The sequence below is a fragment of the Colletotrichum aenigma genome (genome assembly GCF_013390185.1).
Source record: "Colletotrichum aenigma strain Cg56 chromosome Unknown KSG_Cg56_contig02, whole genome shotgun sequence".
Taxonomy (NCBI): domain Eukaryota; kingdom Fungi; phylum Ascomycota; class Sordariomycetes; order Glomerellales; family Glomerellaceae; genus Colletotrichum; species Colletotrichum aenigma.
In genome coordinates, this window is record NW_023500908.1 from 5,776,298 (window position 1) to 5,794,013 (window position 17,716).

Sequence of the window (17,716 nt, forward strand, 5' to 3'; positions counted from 1 at the left end):
CCAATCTTGTAAGCCATCCATCTGTACCATAGTGCTACACCTTGTATATCAGCATCTCATACACAAACCGCCCACAATGACGCCTTCACTCCGCGTCATCCCCAACGTAAGTCGCCTCCCAACCCCCCTCACGAGCTCTCATCTCACGACATCCTCCAGGCCGCGTCCCGCGCCGTCTCTCTCCTGAGGACAATCCAAGCCCACCCGCCATCATGCCCCTGCCACACAAACCCAGGCCACCACCACAGCCACTCCCCGCTTAACTTCACCCCGCGGCCGCTGCGCACCTCCTCCCGCGGCTTCGCAACCCCGGTCGACCACTCCCAGAAGGAGTACGCCTTCGAGATGGCCGCCTCCTCCATCCGCTTCGGCCCGGGCTCAACCCAGGAGGTCGGCATGGACTTCGCCAACATGGGCGCCAAGCGCGTCGCCGTCGTCACGGACCCCACCGTCGACGGCCTCTTCGCCATGCAGCAGGTCCGCGAGGCCCTCGACCGCGAGGGCATCAACTATAAGGTCTACAACCAGACCCGCGTCGAGCCCAAGGACAGCTCCGTCCGCGAGGCCATCGACTGGGCCCGCCCCTTCGCCCCGGACGCCTTCCTCGCCGTCGGAGGCGGCTCCGTCATCGACACCGCCAAGCTCATGAACCTCTACTCGTGCTACCCGGACGCCCCCTTCCTCGACTTCGTCAACGCTCCCCTCGGCAACGGCCGCCCCGTCGACAAGCCCCTGAAGCCCCTCATCGCCGTCCCCACCACCGCCGGCACCGGCTCCGAGACCACCGGCACCGCCATCTTCGACCTCGTCTCCAAGCGCGCCAAGACCGGCGTCGCCCACAGGAACCTCAAGCCCACCCTCGGCATCTGCGACCCCCTCAACACCCGCACCATGCCCTCCGCCGTCAAGGCCGCCTCCGGCCTCGACGTGCTCTGCCACTCCCTCGAGTCCTGGACCGCCATCCCCTTCCACGAGCGCGTCCCTCGCCCCAAGAACCCCATCCTCCGCCCCGCGTACCAGGGCGCCAACCCCATCAGCGACGTCTTCTCCTTCCACGCCCTGCGCGCGACGGTCAAGTACCTCCCCCGCGCCGTCCGCGACCCGGACGACTTTGAGGCCCAGAGCGAGATGCTCCTCGCCGCGACGCTCGCCGGCGTTGGCTTCGGAAACGCCGGAGTCCATCTCTGCCACGGTATGACCAGTACCCCTTGAATAAGCCATAGGTCCCGGAAATGCTGACCACCCCCCAACAGGCATGTCCTACCCCATTTCAGGCCAGAACCCGGGCTACCAGCACTCCGGCTACAAGGTGAACTACCCCATCATCCCGCACGGCGTGTCCGTCGCCGTGACCGCCCCAGCCGTCTTCCGCTTCACCGGCGCCTCCAACCCGGAGCGCCACCTCGCGGCCGCCGAGGCCTTCGGCGTCGACGTCTCCCGCGTGCGCAAGGAGGACGCCGGCGCTGTGCTGGCCGACGCGCTGACAAAGTTCCTCGCCGACCTCGGCGACCAGCCCGCGGGCATCAAGGAGCTCGGCTTCGGCACGGAGCACCTGGACGATCTCGTCGAGGGCACCATCCCGCAGGCCAGGGTGCTGATGCTCGCCCCCGGGTTGGAGACGGAGCTGCAGAAGGAGAGGGAGCAGTTGAGGGGGTTGTTTGAGGCTTCTTTGACGCATTAATACGGTGGATTGGATACGATGAGCGTAAATATGCATTGCGAGATTGGGAAGCACGCGCAAGCTAGCATGGCAGCACCAATTGGAAAGGAAATATCACGACGCTGGTGCGATGAGTCTAATTGTTTAGAGAATTGATGAGTGCTTAAGTATGACAACCGGCTATGTAATCAAAGAAACTTTTCGCAAGGCCCACAGCCGTAGATGACTATATGTACACACGCAAACCCGGCAGATATATCCAAGCACGACAATCTAGTAGACCTCGAGAATGTAGCGGTCCTCCTCCTTGAGCTTCTCAATCTCGTTGCGGGCGTTGACCTTCTTGCCGCTCTGCTTGGCCTCCGTGTTGATGGCCTCCATGAGCACGTCGGTGACGTCAGGAACGGGCCAGGTGGGACCGCAAAGGTAGAAGCTGCCCTCGTCCTTGATGTAGCTCTGCACCAGGTCGCGCATGGACTCGCGCATGCGGTCCTGGATGTAGATCTTCTGGGGCTGGTCGCGGGAGAAGGCGGCGCCGAGGTGCGTGATGACGCCGGCGTCGAGGTAGGCCTCCCACTCCTCTCCGTAGAGGTACTCCTCGCGCTGGTGGCGGGAGCCGAGGTAGAGCAGGATGGAGCCGATCTCCTCGCCGCGGGCCTTCTGGAGGGCGCGGTACTGGATGAAGGCGCGGAAGGGGGCGAGACCGGTACCGAGACCGGCCATGATGAGGGGCGCCTTGGGGGAGGCGGGCAGCTTCATGACGGAAGGCTTGACGGAGACGGTGACCTTGGCGCCGACGGGGAGGTCCTTGAGGTAGCGCGTGGCGTGGCCGTAGCGGGTGCGGCCTCTGGGGTCAACCCAGTCGACGACGACGATCATGAGCGCGACGGAATTGGGAGTGACTGCTTGGGCGGAGGCGATGGAGTACTCGCGGCGCTTCAGGGGGGAGATGATGCGGACGAGGTCGTGGAAGGATGGGCGGGCCGAGGGGAACTCCTGCAGGATGTCGACGTAGGTGAGGGTGTCGACCTCTGAGCGCTTCTTGAAGTCCTCGGCGCCGGTCTGGCCGCCGAGACCATTGAGGATCTCCTTCTCCTTCTCGTCCGTCGCAAACTCGGCGAGGGCCTCGTAGAAGCGCTTGGGCGGCTTTCCGAGGACGTCGATGTTCTGCTTGAGGGACTGGTAGACGGTGCGGGTCTCGAAGGCGTTGGGGTCCTCGCGGGCGGCGACCTGGACAAGGGCGTTGGGGTCGAGGCCGTACCACTCGATGAACTCGCGGACCTCGTTGTCATCGTTCTCGGCGTGGATGCCAAGGGCCTCGCCGATGTTGTAGGTGACACCGGAGTCGCCGAGGTCGAACTCGATGTGGAAGATGTTGCGGTCGTACGTTGCGGGGGTAAGACGACGGTTCTCCTTGACGGTAACGGTAGACGTCTTGACGGGCAGCTCGGGGCGCAGGGTAGCCTGGGTGCCGTACGCCTCCTTGAAAGCGAGACCCTTGGCAGCAGCCTGCCAGTCGACGAGCTTGGACTCGACCTCGGGCTCCTCCTTGTCGAAGGCGACGAAGCTGTTCGGCTTGATGGTCGAGGGCAGAGCACTGACAACAACGTCCTCGGGAAGCTCGGCCCAGGCGGCCTGGGACTCGACCTTGCGCAGGCACTGACCGAGAGCGTCGACGCACTCAGCGAGGGTGTTAGAGAAGCCCTCAATGAGGGCGATCTTGGCAACCTCCTCGGCAGAGATGTCGGGGCGGGCGATCTGGAGGAACGCAAGTTCAAAGAGGAACTTGACGACCTGGGGCTCCTTCTCGAACGCAGGAGAGGCGGCAACATCGAGAACATAGAGCTCAATGCCTTTGTCCTGGATCTGCTTGCGCACGACTGGGGAGAGACGCTTCTCGACGTCCTCCTCCTTGAAGTTGGGGAGCTTCAGAAGAAGCTTGCCGTTGGCGTTAACGCTCTTGAGAACGTCAAGATCCTTGAGAAGCTTCTCGTCACCGACAGCAACGACGTCGGCCTCCTCGATAGCGTAAGGAGCCTCGACAGCCTTCTTGGAGCTGCGGATGTCGGTGCGGACGATACCACCCTGGGTAAGGTTATCGAACGACTCGTGAACGTACACGTTGCTGGTGGACTCGCGGGACAGCAGGTTGCTGACAACGACGGGCGAGTCGGCGGCGGCAGAGTCGTCGACGTCCCAGAAGGTGTACTGGTGGGCCTGGACCAGAGAGGGGAAAGGCTTGGAGTCGGCCTGGGCGTTCTGGAGCTTGCCAAAGATGTCGGCAACAGTCTGGGGGGTCAAGGCCTCCGAGGCGGAGTACTTGACGTCCCTTACAGCCGGGTCCTGACGCCACTTGCCGGCGAAGGAGATGGCAGTCAGAACATCGGTGTACAGAGCAGACTGCAGAGAGCCGTCGTTGACGGAGATGTCGTCCTTGACCTGACCCAAAACGGAGACGGTGCGGACAGACTCGGGAATGCGAGTCAGGAAAGCCTCCTCGACGAAGGGGCGGTAGACGCGGACGTTGATAGCGGCAACCTTGGCGCCGTCAGCAGCGAGGCGGGTGACGACCTGCTTTGCGAGCTGAGCCTCGGCACTGCCGAAGACGACGAGGACGTTCTCGGCATCATCGTGTCCATAGTACTCAAAGAGCTCGTAGTTGGTGCCGAGCTCGTTGTTGAAGAGCTTCAGGAGCTCAACAACCTTGCCGGCGTCGTCGAGCCTCTTGTTCAGAGACTGGACCTCGCTAGAGATCTTCTGGTAGGTCTCGGCAACACCCTTCTTGCCCATGGGGTCGGACGCCTTGAGGGTCTTCTTGGCGAGCTTGACACCGTCCTCAACGCCCAGGCTGGGGGTGAGAGCGGTCATGAGGGTGGCCAACAGAGCAGTGTGCCGGCTCTCGTGGTCCTCGGTGGGGTCGAGGTGCTTGTTGAACACATCCAGGAGGTCGGCGACCTTGGAAGAGATGGCGGCTCTCTCAGTAACACCAGTGGACTCGGATGTGATGTTCTTGTAGAGATCGGCAATACCGCTCTCGCTCAGCGCGTCAACGATACGGGAAGTCTCGCGGGCGAGTCTAACACCGTCGTAGATGTGAAGAGTGGGCATGAGAGCAGCCATGAGGGTCGCGAAGAGAGCCATGTGCTGGGTCTCGTAGGCGCTGGAGCTGGCAACCAGACCGAGGCCAAGCTCCTCGGCGGTGCGCAGAGCAGTGTCGTAGTCGGAGACCAGACCGTTTGCGGCATCGTAGTCGAGAGCCGCGACGTGGGCAACGAAGGGGGAGGCAACTCCGTAGAGGAGGCTCAGCTGGTCAAGAGCAGCGCGCAGGTTCCTCAAGCTCAGGGTAGGCGCGAGCAGAGTCTGGGGCAGGTGCCTCTTGGCCAGGTCGAAGTCTGGGCTGAAGATGTAGCCCAGAGCGAGCGCGCCGGCGCCGGTCCTGGTCTGCAGCTGGACGAGATCGGTGGCCTCGCCGTGGATGTTCTTCTCCTTGGCCTCGGCCCAGGCCTTGGCGGCAACATCGAGATCGAAAGTCGGGGCGGAGTAGGAGAAGATCTTGTCGGACAGAAGGTAGGCGACCTGCTGAACGAGCAGCTGCGCAGTCACGTAGGTCGGTCCAGAGATGGAGGCGAGGGCCACGGGCTGGCCAAAGGGAAGGGTGGAAGAGACCTTCTTGACGGGAGTAACGGGGGCGGGGGACTTGGCATCGAGAACGGCGGCGGAGCCGCTGCTCTCCTGCTGCTTGAACTGCATCTTTGGAGGTTGTCTCGAGAGAAACGTGGGAGTAAATACAGCAAAGAAGATGCGATTAAAGATGGTCAAGTATAGACGAAATACCAGAAGGAGAAGCCGGACCACGCGCAAGAGAATGGTCGCGAACAAGCAATTGATTCACCAAGGGCAAGCAAACTCACTTGCGTCAACCCGAACGACAGCTTCTTCGTTCTAGGAGGACCTTGGGATCGTGGGAGGGAAAGGGATTGGTAGGTAAGAGACGAAGGTATCTCAAAGTCGAAGACTCCGAGCAGGGTCCGAAGGAATATAAAAAAAAATAAGCAAAGCAAAAGAGAGTGACAAGGGGAACTTGTCCTTAGCCGGGCTCACCTTACCAGTCCTTTGCCGCAGATTACCTAGCAATGGAAGCCGCTGCTGCTCCTCCCGGGCCCCAGCCATGCTCATGCGCCAGTTGCGGTTCGTCAACCTCTCTCTTCTTGCTCATGTTGGCGTGCGAAACTCGGCGTTTGGAAATTGTTGAAGCTCGCAGAATTGACTAGGGGACAATTGCGCCATCGCGCGCCAATCAACGCCCCGGGGACATGTGCGGCAGCCCCACATTGCACCATTTTGGCTCCACTTAAGGTCCCTTGGCCGGACCTCTGGCTTACCAAATCCGCGTCGCGCCTGCAATTGCGTGCTCGACTTGACTCCTCCTCGTCCCGGAATTGCAAGCCTCAATGCGGTCTTTGCCCCAGATTTTGCTTCCTCGGTGGCAATCCCGTCCGATCGCAAAACTGCCGGACCCTTTTGTCCCCAGGCTGTCGGTTCCCCGGCCGGTTCTCGGTGCGGTATCCGCTCGGCCGCGGCATCAGTACCCGCCCCGATGATTTCACCACTTCCGCCCAACACCATGGCCATGGGTGCCGCACATGTGACTCGGATGACCCAAGTAACTCATCTATCCAGGGATTGAATTACTATCATCAATGATTATACGGACTTGAGGATGTCTCGAATCCCTTGTGATAGGTTAAGTGGCAGAAGGTGTAAGTGATCAGCAGAACTATTAGGGTGGACGACGAAGATGGGCGACGACGTACTCCTTTAACTCATTCTATTAGGCTGTTGCTGCGCTCTATTCCTTTCTTGTACATTGGGTTGCCCCCGCGCTGTTCAGTGCATTTTACAGTAATACATGCCCAAGGGCAACAATGATGGTGACAATGATGGTGACAACGATGGTATCGATGATAACCTTACAGGCCACGCGGGCGGAAACCAAAACCAGGGACCTTTGTCCGCAGCGCCAGAGAGCTGAGAACCACGCTGATGCTGCTCAATGCCATCGCCAGACTGGCCCACACGGGGTCCAGTCGGATATGCTGTCCTCCGGATGTTGTGATGGGGTATAAACAACCGGCGGCAATAGGGATAGCGAGAAGATTGTAAATGAGTGCCCATCCAAAGTTCACCTTAATACGCCCAAACACCTTGCGACTCAGGTCCAAGAGGGTCACTACCGCTCGTAAATCACTCGTCACAAGGACGAAGTCGGCGCTCGAGATGGCCACGTCGCTGCCACTGCCGATGGCAATGCCAACGTCGGCCTTGGTCAGCGCCGGCGAGTCGTTGATGCCATCTCCGACCATGGCAACCATGGCGCGCTTTGTTGAATGCTCTCTTGACCTGCCTACCCGCGCTTTGAGTACGTTCTGCAGGTACGTGATCTTGTCGGCCTTCTCCCAAGGAAGGACCTCGGCCAGGACGTTGTCAGGGTTGATTCCAACGCGCGATGCTACCGCCTTGGCAGTGACGACGTTGTCACCAGAGAGCATCCAGACACGCGTTCCACGATCCTTGAGGGCGCGAATGATGGGAAGCGCCTCGGGACGAATAGGGTCCGAGATGGACAAAGCCAAGACCAGCGTCCAAGGCGCATCCGAGTCGGCCTTTGACTTGATGGCTGCCAAAGCAACGGACTTGGCCTCGGTCTTCCAAATCTGGAGCTGGGTAGTCACCTGCTCTACGAGCTCGACGTTGAAGTCGCGCATGAGAGCCTCATTTCCGACGATCATTTCGAAAGATTCGCTCTGCTTATCACCTCGGTTCGTCGCTCTGATGCCTTTGCCAGGCAATTCTTGAACATTTTCCACCTCTGCCCAGACTTCGGTCTGGGCCGTGCAGTAAGAAACAATCGCTTTGGCAACTGGGTGGCTGCTGTTCTCTTCGATTGCCCGCAGTGTGGCCAATACCAAGCTGCTTTCAATATTGGTTTCCGCCAAGTCAAGGAATAGTTTCGTGTCGGTGACCTTGGGCTCGCCGCCAACAGTCAGGGTCCCGGTCTTGTCGAAGACGACGACGTCGACATTGCTCGCTTTTTCGAACGCCTCGCCACCTCCCTTTGCAAGAATACCGTGCTTCGCAGCGAGGCCGCCGCCCACGAAGATGGCTGTCGGAGCTGCTAAAGCGAGGCCACAGGGGCAGGCCACGACGAAGACGGATATGGCGAATTGCAACGCGAAGGCAACCCAGCCACTCCCAGAGTCGAGGTAACGGTCGGGAATGACACCGGCATAGCCAAGTATCATCCAGGTAAGCCAAGTCAGGACTGCAATCAGGGTGATGATCGGGACAAAGTATGCCGTCAGCATGTCGGCGATGCGCTCCATCGGCGCCCTCTTTGTTTGACCTTCGCGAACGATGGAAACGATTCGATCAAGCATGGATGCGCCTGCAGCACCAGTAATGCGCACTTGAATGGCCGAGTCCTTGTTAACAGTTCCAGCGTGAACCTCATCGCCGGGGACCTTCTTAATAAGACGAGACTCGCCAGTCAGGCTAGACTCATCGAAACTGCTCTCGCCTTGCAGAACAATACCGTCAGCGGCAGGCGAGGCGCCGTGAGGCACGCGGATAATGTCGCCATACTCGAGCATGTCAACACCGACGGTCGCATCTGTTGTTTTCCCAATGGAATCTTTCGTGACCAGGATCGCTGTCGTAGGCCTGAGTTTGCCCAGAAGCTCGACCGCATCGCCAGTCTTTGACTTGCTGTACGACTCGATCAGGCGACCAAGAAGCAAGAACATGGTCAAAAAGACCACGGAATCAAAGTAGAACTGAGTGTCGTCAATCTCCGCCGGCTTGTTGATTGCAGCAGATATCATCTGACAGATGGACGAGACATAGGCAATGGTGGTTCCGAGGGACATCAGCATGTTCATGCTGCCAAACTTGTAGAAGCGCCGAAGGATAGGGGTCTTGCTGCCCGGGCGCCACAAATTGCTAATCTCCTTGATAGCTCTGGTATGGAACACGTCGGCCGCAAAGAAGTAGACCGGCGTCGAGAGAATGAACAAGGCGATTTGTGCTCGATTGATGCCTGAAACCCAGGGCTTCATCAACCAGTGCTTGCCGTCATCCGTGTCAGGAATAAGACTCATGTATACGATGCCGATGACGAAAGTAGGGATAGCGACGACAAGGGTCAGATAGATTCTCCTCAGAAGCTGCTGTTGGTGCTTCTGCGTAATCAGTTTAGAGCGCTCTTCGAGACTGGGAGGATGGTAAATCGAAGCTCGAAAGGCCGGATCCGCAGCGTCGATTGCAGAAAGAATCTCGCGCACAGTAAAAGGCGGTGCGTCGGGCGTGTACTTGACGCTGATGACGGGCTTCTCGGGCGTGGGCTCTGAAATGACCTTGACGCGCTTGAAAGATCTCAGAGAGTGTGAAACCCGGGATGGGCAGTGTTGGCAGTAGAGGCCGTGGATTGAGATTTGAACCGTCCGCTCTTGAGCGCCCTTGTTTTCGGACTTGACACTCTTTACGCTGTCCAGCGTGGCATCATAACCCATGTCCTCAATGGCAGTAACGATTTCGTCTTGCTTACCCTCCACAGTGAAGTCGACGGTGGCGCTGTTCGTGACTAGGTTCACCGAAACTTTGGAAACCCAGTCGTTCTTGCTGAGCTGCTCGGTGATAGTGTTGGCGCATGAAGCACACGTCATTCCCCCAACGGCCACGGCGGCCCTCCACAGATTGGAACCCGACTCCTCTTGCCTGACTTCTGCGACACTGTCGAGGTTGGCGTCGTATCCCATGTCTTCGATGGTCTCTGCAATCTTCTCAGCATCCGCCTTATCGGAAATGTCGACGGTTGCGCTGTTGGTGACCAAGTTGACGACGGCGGTGTCGACCCAGTCCTTCTTGTTGAGCTCCTCGGTGATGGCATTGCTACATGAGGCACAGGTCATCCCCCCAATGGATAGGGTTGCTCTCCACTTGACGGGCGTCTCTGGTCCTGATCCTCGGCGTGTGTCGCTGCCGCTACCGCTGGCGTCGTCTGACGCGTATTCGTGTATGAGTGAGCGGCAGGAGCCGTGAGGGGTAGACTCCCCAGAGTCGCGACACTGTTTGCAATTCAAGAGATGAGCCTCTCGCTGAGCCGGCGATTCAGCATCGGGCCACGCGGACGGCTCATTCAGTACGTCCAAGTCACTGCTGGTAGCAGCCGTCGTCGTCACACCACTGATCTCAAAGCCAGCTTCTTGCAGCGCCTTCGCCATACATCGGATAGTGACCTCGGGGGTCCCAGTGTGCCTGTGCTCAACGGTGACGACTGAGGTCACCACGTTGGGTGACACCCAAATCACGTCGCGACTGCATGAGTCTTTGAGAGCCTGTTGGATCGAATACACACATGATGGACAGTGGAGGTTGGCGAGCAGGAACGAAGTGGTAATGCGTGGATTCATCGTTGCTTCTGTCGCCGTTGTTGGCATCCGTCTTCTTCTCTAGCAGCCTTGCCCCTGGTTGCTGTAATCCTGCTTGGTCGTTAGTTTGAATTTTTTTCGTTTTTGTATCCACGGTGGCCAAGGCGCGTACACAATGTCGACGATTCAGAATTTTTTGTTTTTTTTTTCCTTTTTCTCTCTCTTCTCCGGTCACAGGCCCACCCGGCCTTAAGACGGCGATGAACTTTAAACTTGTGCCAAATACTTGGGCGCCGGAGACGGACGACGACACTGGACGATAATACCGGAGAAACCAGCGATGAAGGGAGACGTAATGAGCTGCGGTGGCCTACTAGTCGATGTTGTGTGTGGATGTAGTTGTAATAGATCGACGGCGCAGAGAGTAAAGTTCCAGGTTGTCAGTGGCCGAAAGGGTGTGGTCAAAGCCCGGAATCCCTTGCTTGCCAGTCGAGAAGTTGCGACGGAAGTCAGTATCGAGCCAGAAAAGGCAGGACACCCATGGTTTTATTATCTCAGGTAAAGTAAGGTGCCTTAAGTACGGCGATGCCATCTGTCATTTCCCCTTTCCTGGCCCATTTGACTTTTCATTCCGCGGCAAGTGTGCTGCTCTGCAATGTTGGCTGACCAGATTGCCCCTTGCCTTTTTTGGGTGCGCGTTTTGTACCTTGCAGATTTTTGGCATTCGGCGACCGAAGTTGCCTCCTTCCGCACAGTCCAGGCACTGTATCGATGTCTGCCATGGCACAGTGTTTGCACTGCTTTTTCCGCAGAAAAAGCGCAGATTGTGACGTAATCTGCTCACTATGGGTCCGTCCAGGTTTCATTTTGGTGCCTCAAGCGACGCGCTGATACGCCAAAGCAACGCGCTTGGGTCTGGAATCGACATGAACCTTCCGATTACAATTCACGGGCACCCGCTGTCAGAACCACCACGTTGGAGAGATCTGGAGTCATCTCGACTGATTGCCCACCCTCTTCGCACATCAATGGCCTGCCATTGGAGGTGGCAAACCCTCCGATGGCGTCTGGAGCGTCTGCCGCGCCTCCCCGCACTGCGCTAGCCGTTAGCTGCAGTATGACCCACGTCTCTCCTGTATTGCTAAGCGCAGTCTCGATTCCTATTGCTCCATTTGCAGACCCTTGGTTATCAGATCTTGTTGCCTCCTCCTCGTCGACCCTTGTCGCCGTTCCTGTCGATCATTGAGAACCCAAATCCGATCCGACCAGAAGCGTCTCTACTGATGAGAGCTGCAGAACGTTGGACTTGCCGGTCTTTCGCTGCTTACCGAATGGAAAGGCCGATGCCAGTACTCGCATGGGGAATTCTTCCATGTCACTCGGTGCTACGGAGATGATAATGCGCCAGAGGAAGAAGCAAATATGTTCGGCATGCCGAAAATACTCGAACATGGAAGGACGTCGACTTCGTTTACGAACACTTGATTGAACGCCTCTGGAGATGCTGCACTTGACTTTCCAGTATGCTCTATCAGCAGCCTACCAGCCGACAACCTTCATGACAGCACAGGCGCCACGCAGCTTCTCGAACGACGGCACAACATAACGAAGTTTCTGGAACGGAAACTTCGGATATGTGCTTTGTCAACGAGTGGGAGCGGCACAGCCTGTGCTGAGATCGGATCACTACCGCTTGGGCAATGTCAACGGTGTCAGTTACAAAGACACCCGCCCAAAGTCGACTCAGCCCGCGCACGCGAACGCAGCGACTCCCTCCCGCTTTCCTGTTTCGATGTCTGTTTCCTCTTTTCAGACGGATTCCACGTTGTTTGAAGCTTCGTCAGCTTCACGACGGACAGTCGGGTCAAGCTGGTTTCCCTAGCGTGTGCATCCGAAGTTGTGGCTGAGTCCTCATCGCCTGGCGACTGATACGGCGACAAGACAGTGCCCGCTTGAGCCATCTTCCACATTGTTGTCGACTCCTTCCGAGGATGATCTAGTCATAGGCGTCGCAGGAGGACTCGGCATCCTCTCGTTATTGGTGCTTACACCATGGCCAGCCAGCCGGCCCTTTCCAGGCTGAGAGGCTCATAGCCTTCCGGACCTCGCCAAGCCCGCCGGGCCGTATGATGCCAATGGTCAGAAAGCGAGTCTGCCAACGCCAAGAAATCGATGCGCAAGGTGGCCTGCGGGCTCGGGTTGAGGCTGAGTCGGCGCAGCAGGCCTTCAACGTTCGCATGGGTGCCAATGCTCCCCAGAAAATCAATCAGGCGTAACTCGCAACGCTTCAGACAGCACCCAGGGGCGACGAACTATTGGCCCAAGCCACACCAGTCAACCCAACCTACAGCAGACCACATCTTTGACGCGTTCTCGATTTCGCACAGCCGGAGCACTCGGGTTCGTGTTGCGGGCCTGCCTGGCTGACTGCCGGGCGAACAGACAGGGATGAAATCACTTGACCTTGGCTCTAAGCACTCTACCACGGCCTGTGTCCGCGGATTCGGGGGCTGACCTAAGGCCTAAACCTGATGGTCTGATAGCTCACGGCAGCAGTGCAGCACACCGCGACGTCGAATGCCACTGAGAGGCACGCGTTCCGTCGCCAGACCTGACACTGAGACTGTCGTGTGCATCGGCATCTCACTGTTGTTACTGGCAAATGGAACGCGACCGCAGCATCCGACCGCCACACCGCGACCTGACCCCGACCTTGTGACTCAACCTCCCAGCCCCCGTGCCGGCCGCGAGACCCACCCGGAACCCGACCGCCGGCCAACAGGTGCTCCGTCCCAAGGCGCGCGCCCTGCCATTCACGAACACGTAGCCTGGCCTCCACGACCACGACCGCAACGTAAACACGCCATCGCACTTGCATGAATAACAACAGCCCGATAATCGTGGAGAGGAGTTCCCAACATGCGCATCACGATCCGGCGTGGGGTCGGAGCCTAATTCCTGCTTCCTGCTGCCCGCCCCCAGCCACATCCTTCACGAACCACACGCCCGGCAGCAGCGCGCACACACACCCTCCCAACTGACCGACATTTTCAAAACGCAGTCACCAGCGCCCGCGATAGCAACCTGAATGTATCCTAACCACAAGGATGCACCTTTGTGTGAATGCCACGGCGGGATCTCGTTTTTCCCCATCTGACGGTGTAGCCAACCCCCCTTCTCAAACCCCGCCTCTGCTCGTCGGATCATGTCCCAGTACGCACGCTACGTGTACCGTTGCTGACAAGCTGATCCCCGCCATCAGCCATCTAACTTTTTGGCACGCCCAACACATCTAGACGTCACCTTTTTGGACCCCTAAAACCAGTCGGGCGTTCTGCATGCTGCATTCCGCAACTCTCTGCAATGCCCAAAACGCCATGCATCTCGATGTTACGAAACTCTGTTTCTCTCTCCTGGTCTCTCAACGGTAAACGATGGAACGGCGAGTTACATATGCAGACACACCATCGAGAAAACACGAAGACGAGCGAAAATAAACCGAGATTTCCCCCTCCGTTGGGATTTCGACGTCGACGTCACGATCCGCCCTTCCGGTCGATCCCGACAATCTCACACCCATGAAATCTCCGGGGAAACCCAAACAACCTCCTTCTTTCGGAGTTCACGAAGCGATTGCTTTTGTAGAACATGTCCGAGATCATCCGCAGCACACCACACAAACATGAAAACTCCATGCAGACGAAGAAACATCGGGGAGAACCCCCCGGTTTTCGGGGAGCTGGACCTTGACCTTGACAGAGAGCTAGGAGACGCCGCCAGCTTAGCTGCATCCAAACGTCAATGTGTCACTGTAAAATCCAAGTGTCTGGGCACCCACAAGCCTCCCCTTTCCACCTTTTGCAACCCAACTTGCAGTTTTTTCTGCTGCGGCTTCCGGATGGCTGGGTCTTCCTCAACGGACGGATGCAAACCCAATCTTACAAGGTGAGATACAGAATGTCTCTGATCCGGCCGTAACGGGGAGCGCCCAAGGTGCGGCAGAGAGACAACTCTAGCCGGTTTATGCGCCGCCTCCCAAGTCATTGCCCATCACCACCACCACCACCACTCGCCCAGCGGGAAGTAACAAGATGGCATCAAACTTTTGTGAAAATCCATCCCCCTCCCGCCTAGATTCATTCTGCGTGTGTGCACCCTGGTCGAGCTATGATGTTATAAGGTTGCAAGAACCCGGCGAACCCGACTCATGTCCTGTCCCCGAGCAAGATGCGAATCATGACCTGGGGGCGATAAACTCTGGGTGTAGTCATGGGCTTTTTGCGATAACGAGAACCAACCAAGTGGTTTTAACCCCTCCAATACCGCCATCGCATATCGTCATCAAAAAGCTGCGTTGCAAAATTTTATGCACATGGGATAAATACATGGATGGCAGATGGCGAAAGAATACAAATGAACAAAATAAGATCACGAGGTTTTTTTGATTCTTTTCCGAGCTTGACCCAGAATGACCGACCCCTCACCGCCGACCCCGGCTGCAGATGACTGGATGTTCCCGCTGCCCGGGCACGCTGCAAAGGCCGCAGTCGTCCCCAAATGTCTCGCATGTGAAGCTGAATGCGAACCGCGCTGTGCGCTCCGCTACAGTGTCCTCTCCACCCCGCAGAAGGTTTTCATTAGGGACAAAAAAAAACAAAAAAAAAAGGACACTTGCCCCGACCGCCTGCATCCAACGTCACGAGGTGCACTAGAGCCAACCGTTCTAGACCCCGATGCAAGCGGGGTGTTCGACACGGGACGGGAGGAGCCAGGTGCCGTTCACGAAGACATCGAGTCACAGTGTATGTGCGCGAGCGGAAGGAGGCAAGTACAAGTTGTTTGGAAACGGGCACCAGTGTGGTTGGTGCCCGCGCTTTGAATTTCCGGCACACCTTCTGAGAAGAGTGTGCTGATGCTCATTTGGAGCTCTGACTGATGTGATACTGCTGAACCGGTTCCAACAATTCTTCCCAAGATCCCAACAGGGGCCAAGCCTCTACCATGCGAGGATGCCAAAAAGCCCAACCGAGAAGAGAGAAAAAAAGTGATAATCATGTTCATGAAATCCGCCCCAAACACCACTCCATATATGCAAATGCCCCGAGGATTGCCGTGTCCTCATAATCCGTGTTCCATGTACCAGTCGTCCCATTACCAACGCCCTCGGGTAAGATAAACAAGTCTGTCCTTCCGTGCTCTCTCTATAAAGCAAACCAACACCATGCTTTTTTTTGGGGTGACTCCAAACATAGGAAAATGTGAGAGGTGAAAAAGTTGTTGAGGCTGTGACAAAAGAAAAAGAATCTGTGCGATGCAGCAGACTACCGCACTGTCACGGCACCACCGAAGACGCGGCCCCACATGCCACGTCCCATGCGTGCCCTCTTCGCCTTGGTGCCGTCTTGCATGTCGCGCAGCTCCTCGGTGCTGATCTCGTACGGGAGGAGAGGCTTGCGCTTCGGCAGTGTTGATGCCGGCTGCTCGATGTGCACTTCCACGGGAGACTCGTACAAGCTGCCGTTGGGTACGTACATGTAGGGCTCCTCGGCGGGGTTGTCGAGCGGGGTGGTGGCGCGGGACTGAGACCGGCTAGATGCGACAGAAGGAGCGTAAGAGCTGATGGAGCTGCCATAGCTGCTGCTGTAGCAAAGGCCGGGTGGTGTGATGGAGGCGCCGCTGTATGAGCGAGCGTGGTCGGGAGTCTCCTGTCGCGAGCGAGAGCTGGCGCGCGAGGACGGCGGGCTGGGGTAGGACTGCATGGCGATCATCTCCTCCTGTCTCTTACGCATCTCCTCCTCCTGCTTGCGGCGGCGAGCAACGCGACGAGCGTGCTTAGCCTCGATCTCGGCGCGGATGGGCGCCAGGAAGGGGTCGAGCTCGCGGTAGAGGTCCTCCTCGGTGATCCTCAGGTCCCAGTCCAGAAGGAACAGAAGCTGCTTCTCCATCAGGTTGACCTCTGTCCTGCTGAAGCCGAAGTTGGACAGGTCATTGTTGACGTGGCTGTAGGTGGCCCAGTGCTTGTTCTTGGGTGAGCTGTCGTTGAGGTACTTGGCAGTGAGGATGAGAGCGGCAAGGAAGATGCGGTGGGTGGTGCATCGCAGACCGCGGGCCATGGGCTGCAGGCGGGACTTGAGTCTGGTGAGGTAGACCAGGGTGGACATGAGCGTCGGGACCTGGACGTTGGAAGAGACTACAAGCTGGGTGATGAAGGCCTCGAGGGTGGGGAGGTCGGCGTCTTCGGTGCGGACAGCGCGGGGCTCGGGTGTCCTTGGCGGTGTCGGGGGGAGCTGTTGTTGACGGTATGCCTCGGCGGACGCGGGAGGCATGAGGGCGCTGTCGCAGGAGATGACATTGAAGGCGGCGCCGGCCAGGTAGGAAATCATCGACTTGCTGACTGGTTGGTAGACGAAGTGGTCCAGGGCGGCGGCGTTGAGCTCGGCCTGGGTGAGGTGTGACCTTGACTCCATTGTGACTGTGTGTGTATGTGTGTGTATGGGATATGAGAGGTGGTCGAGGTGGTTGGTGATGATGATGGAGTCGTGTGTGGTGTATTGATAGTCGCAGGGGTCCTTTTGTGAAGGAAGCGTCCCTTTTGTGCTGTCGATGTTGTCGTGAAGAGTGACGAAATAAGGGAAAGCAGGAGAAGTGAGGAAGGGCAGGCTGGGCTGATATATTAGACGGAAAGGAGGGTACGGGTGTGGTGTGCGGCGAAGTTCATGTGCCTCGTCGCAAGTGACGGGGCCAGGCTCTGGGGATGGTCCTGGGAACTGAGGGATGCGGGCAGCTCGTCGTCACCCACTGACGTGCGGTCCACGAGGCTGAGTGGGCGGGTTGTCAGGGGGGTACTAGTCAGTGCTAGCGGTAGTAGGGGGTTAGTTTTTTAGGGGGTCTCAGCAGGACGCCGACGGAAGTGCCTGCTGGGGCTTGGATGCTTGGGGTGGGCTGGAATTCTGTAGATCCCAGGGGTGCAGGGGTGTGGGAGGCGTGCAAGGGGGTGGGAGGGCGTGCTTGGGTACGGTCGGCAGGGGGTGGTTGGTTTTTAGTCGGAGTACAAGAGTTGGCCGCCGGGGGCGTGGTGATAACACTCCGAGAAAAGCGAAGTCGCAGGGGGCGGGCTGGCCGGCCGGGGTCTGGATTTCGCGGGATGCAGCGTCGGTGCGAGTGCAGCAACTGGACTTGCTGGAGTTGCAGATGTAGTACTGTATTTAACCTCGACAGGTGGAGTGTGGCGCAACACTCTCAACACTCCGAGTCCAGGTAAATCTCCAGATTAACTCGATGTTATGGCTGTGACGAACTGGTCACGAACTCTGCTCGAATGCAACTCTTGGCGGAAAGTCGGACGTTGAGCGCTTTCTGCGTTGCGGAACACGATAATGTTTCGGCAGTGAGGCAGAGGATTTCGAGAGACCTAGCGAGAGGCAGGCTGTTGTGCTGGTGTATTGTTGGCGATGTAATGAATGCTGCTGCTGATGCGCGGGTCGTTCGGCGACGACGGCGAACAAGTGGCGATTTCTTTCTGAGAATAGAAAAATCGCGAAAGTAGCGAGGATAGCGGACGCCAACGACGATGGCAGCGTGGAGATGCTGGAAGCAGACGGACGGCCTGGTGGACGAGGGTCGGGTGCGA

The 17,716-nt window shown here is 57.9% G+C and overlaps 4 protein-coding genes across 4 annotated transcripts; 1 reads left to right on the forward strand and 3 right to left on the reverse strand.

Annotated features, from left to right (window-relative positions):
- Positions 1-76: 76 nt before the first annotated feature.
- Positions 77-1,681, forward strand: CGCA056_v003572 (Hydroxyacid-oxoacid transhydrogenase; the record flags this gene model as incomplete). Its single annotated transcript, XM_037318829.1, has 3 exons — positions 77-106; positions 160-1,192; positions 1,254-1,681. 3 exons carry the CDS (start codon positions 77-79, stop codon positions 1,679-1,681), a joined length of 1,491 nt encoding a protein of 496 aa, XP_037183780.1.
- A 252-nt stretch (positions 1,682-1,933) lies between these two features.
- Positions 1,934-5,410, reverse strand: MET10 (Sulfite reductase [NADPH] flavoprotein component; the record flags this gene model as incomplete). The annotated part of the gene is made up of 1 exon (XM_037318830.1): positions 1,934-5,410. One exon carries the CDS (start codon positions 5,408-5,410, stop codon positions 1,934-1,936), a length of 3,477 nt encoding a protein of 1,158 aa, XP_037183781.1.
- Positions 5,411-6,630: 1,220 nt separating this feature from the next.
- On the reverse strand, positions 6,631-10,128 carry HMA5-1 (putative copper-transporting ATPase HMA5; the record flags this gene model as incomplete). Its single annotated transcript, XM_037318831.1, has 1 exon — positions 6,631-10,128. One exon carries the CDS (start codon positions 10,126-10,128, stop codon positions 6,631-6,633), a length of 3,498 nt encoding a protein of 1,165 aa, XP_037183786.1.
- Positions 10,129-15,407: 5,279 nt separating this feature from the next.
- PCL1 (PHO85 cyclin-1) lies at positions 15,408-16,553 on the reverse strand (the record flags this gene model as incomplete). Its single annotated transcript, XM_037318832.1, has 1 exon — positions 15,408-16,553. One exon carries the CDS (start codon positions 16,551-16,553, stop codon positions 15,408-15,410), a length of 1,146 nt encoding a protein of 381 aa, XP_037183787.1.
- Between the last annotated feature and the right edge of the window lie 1,163 nt (positions 16,554-17,716).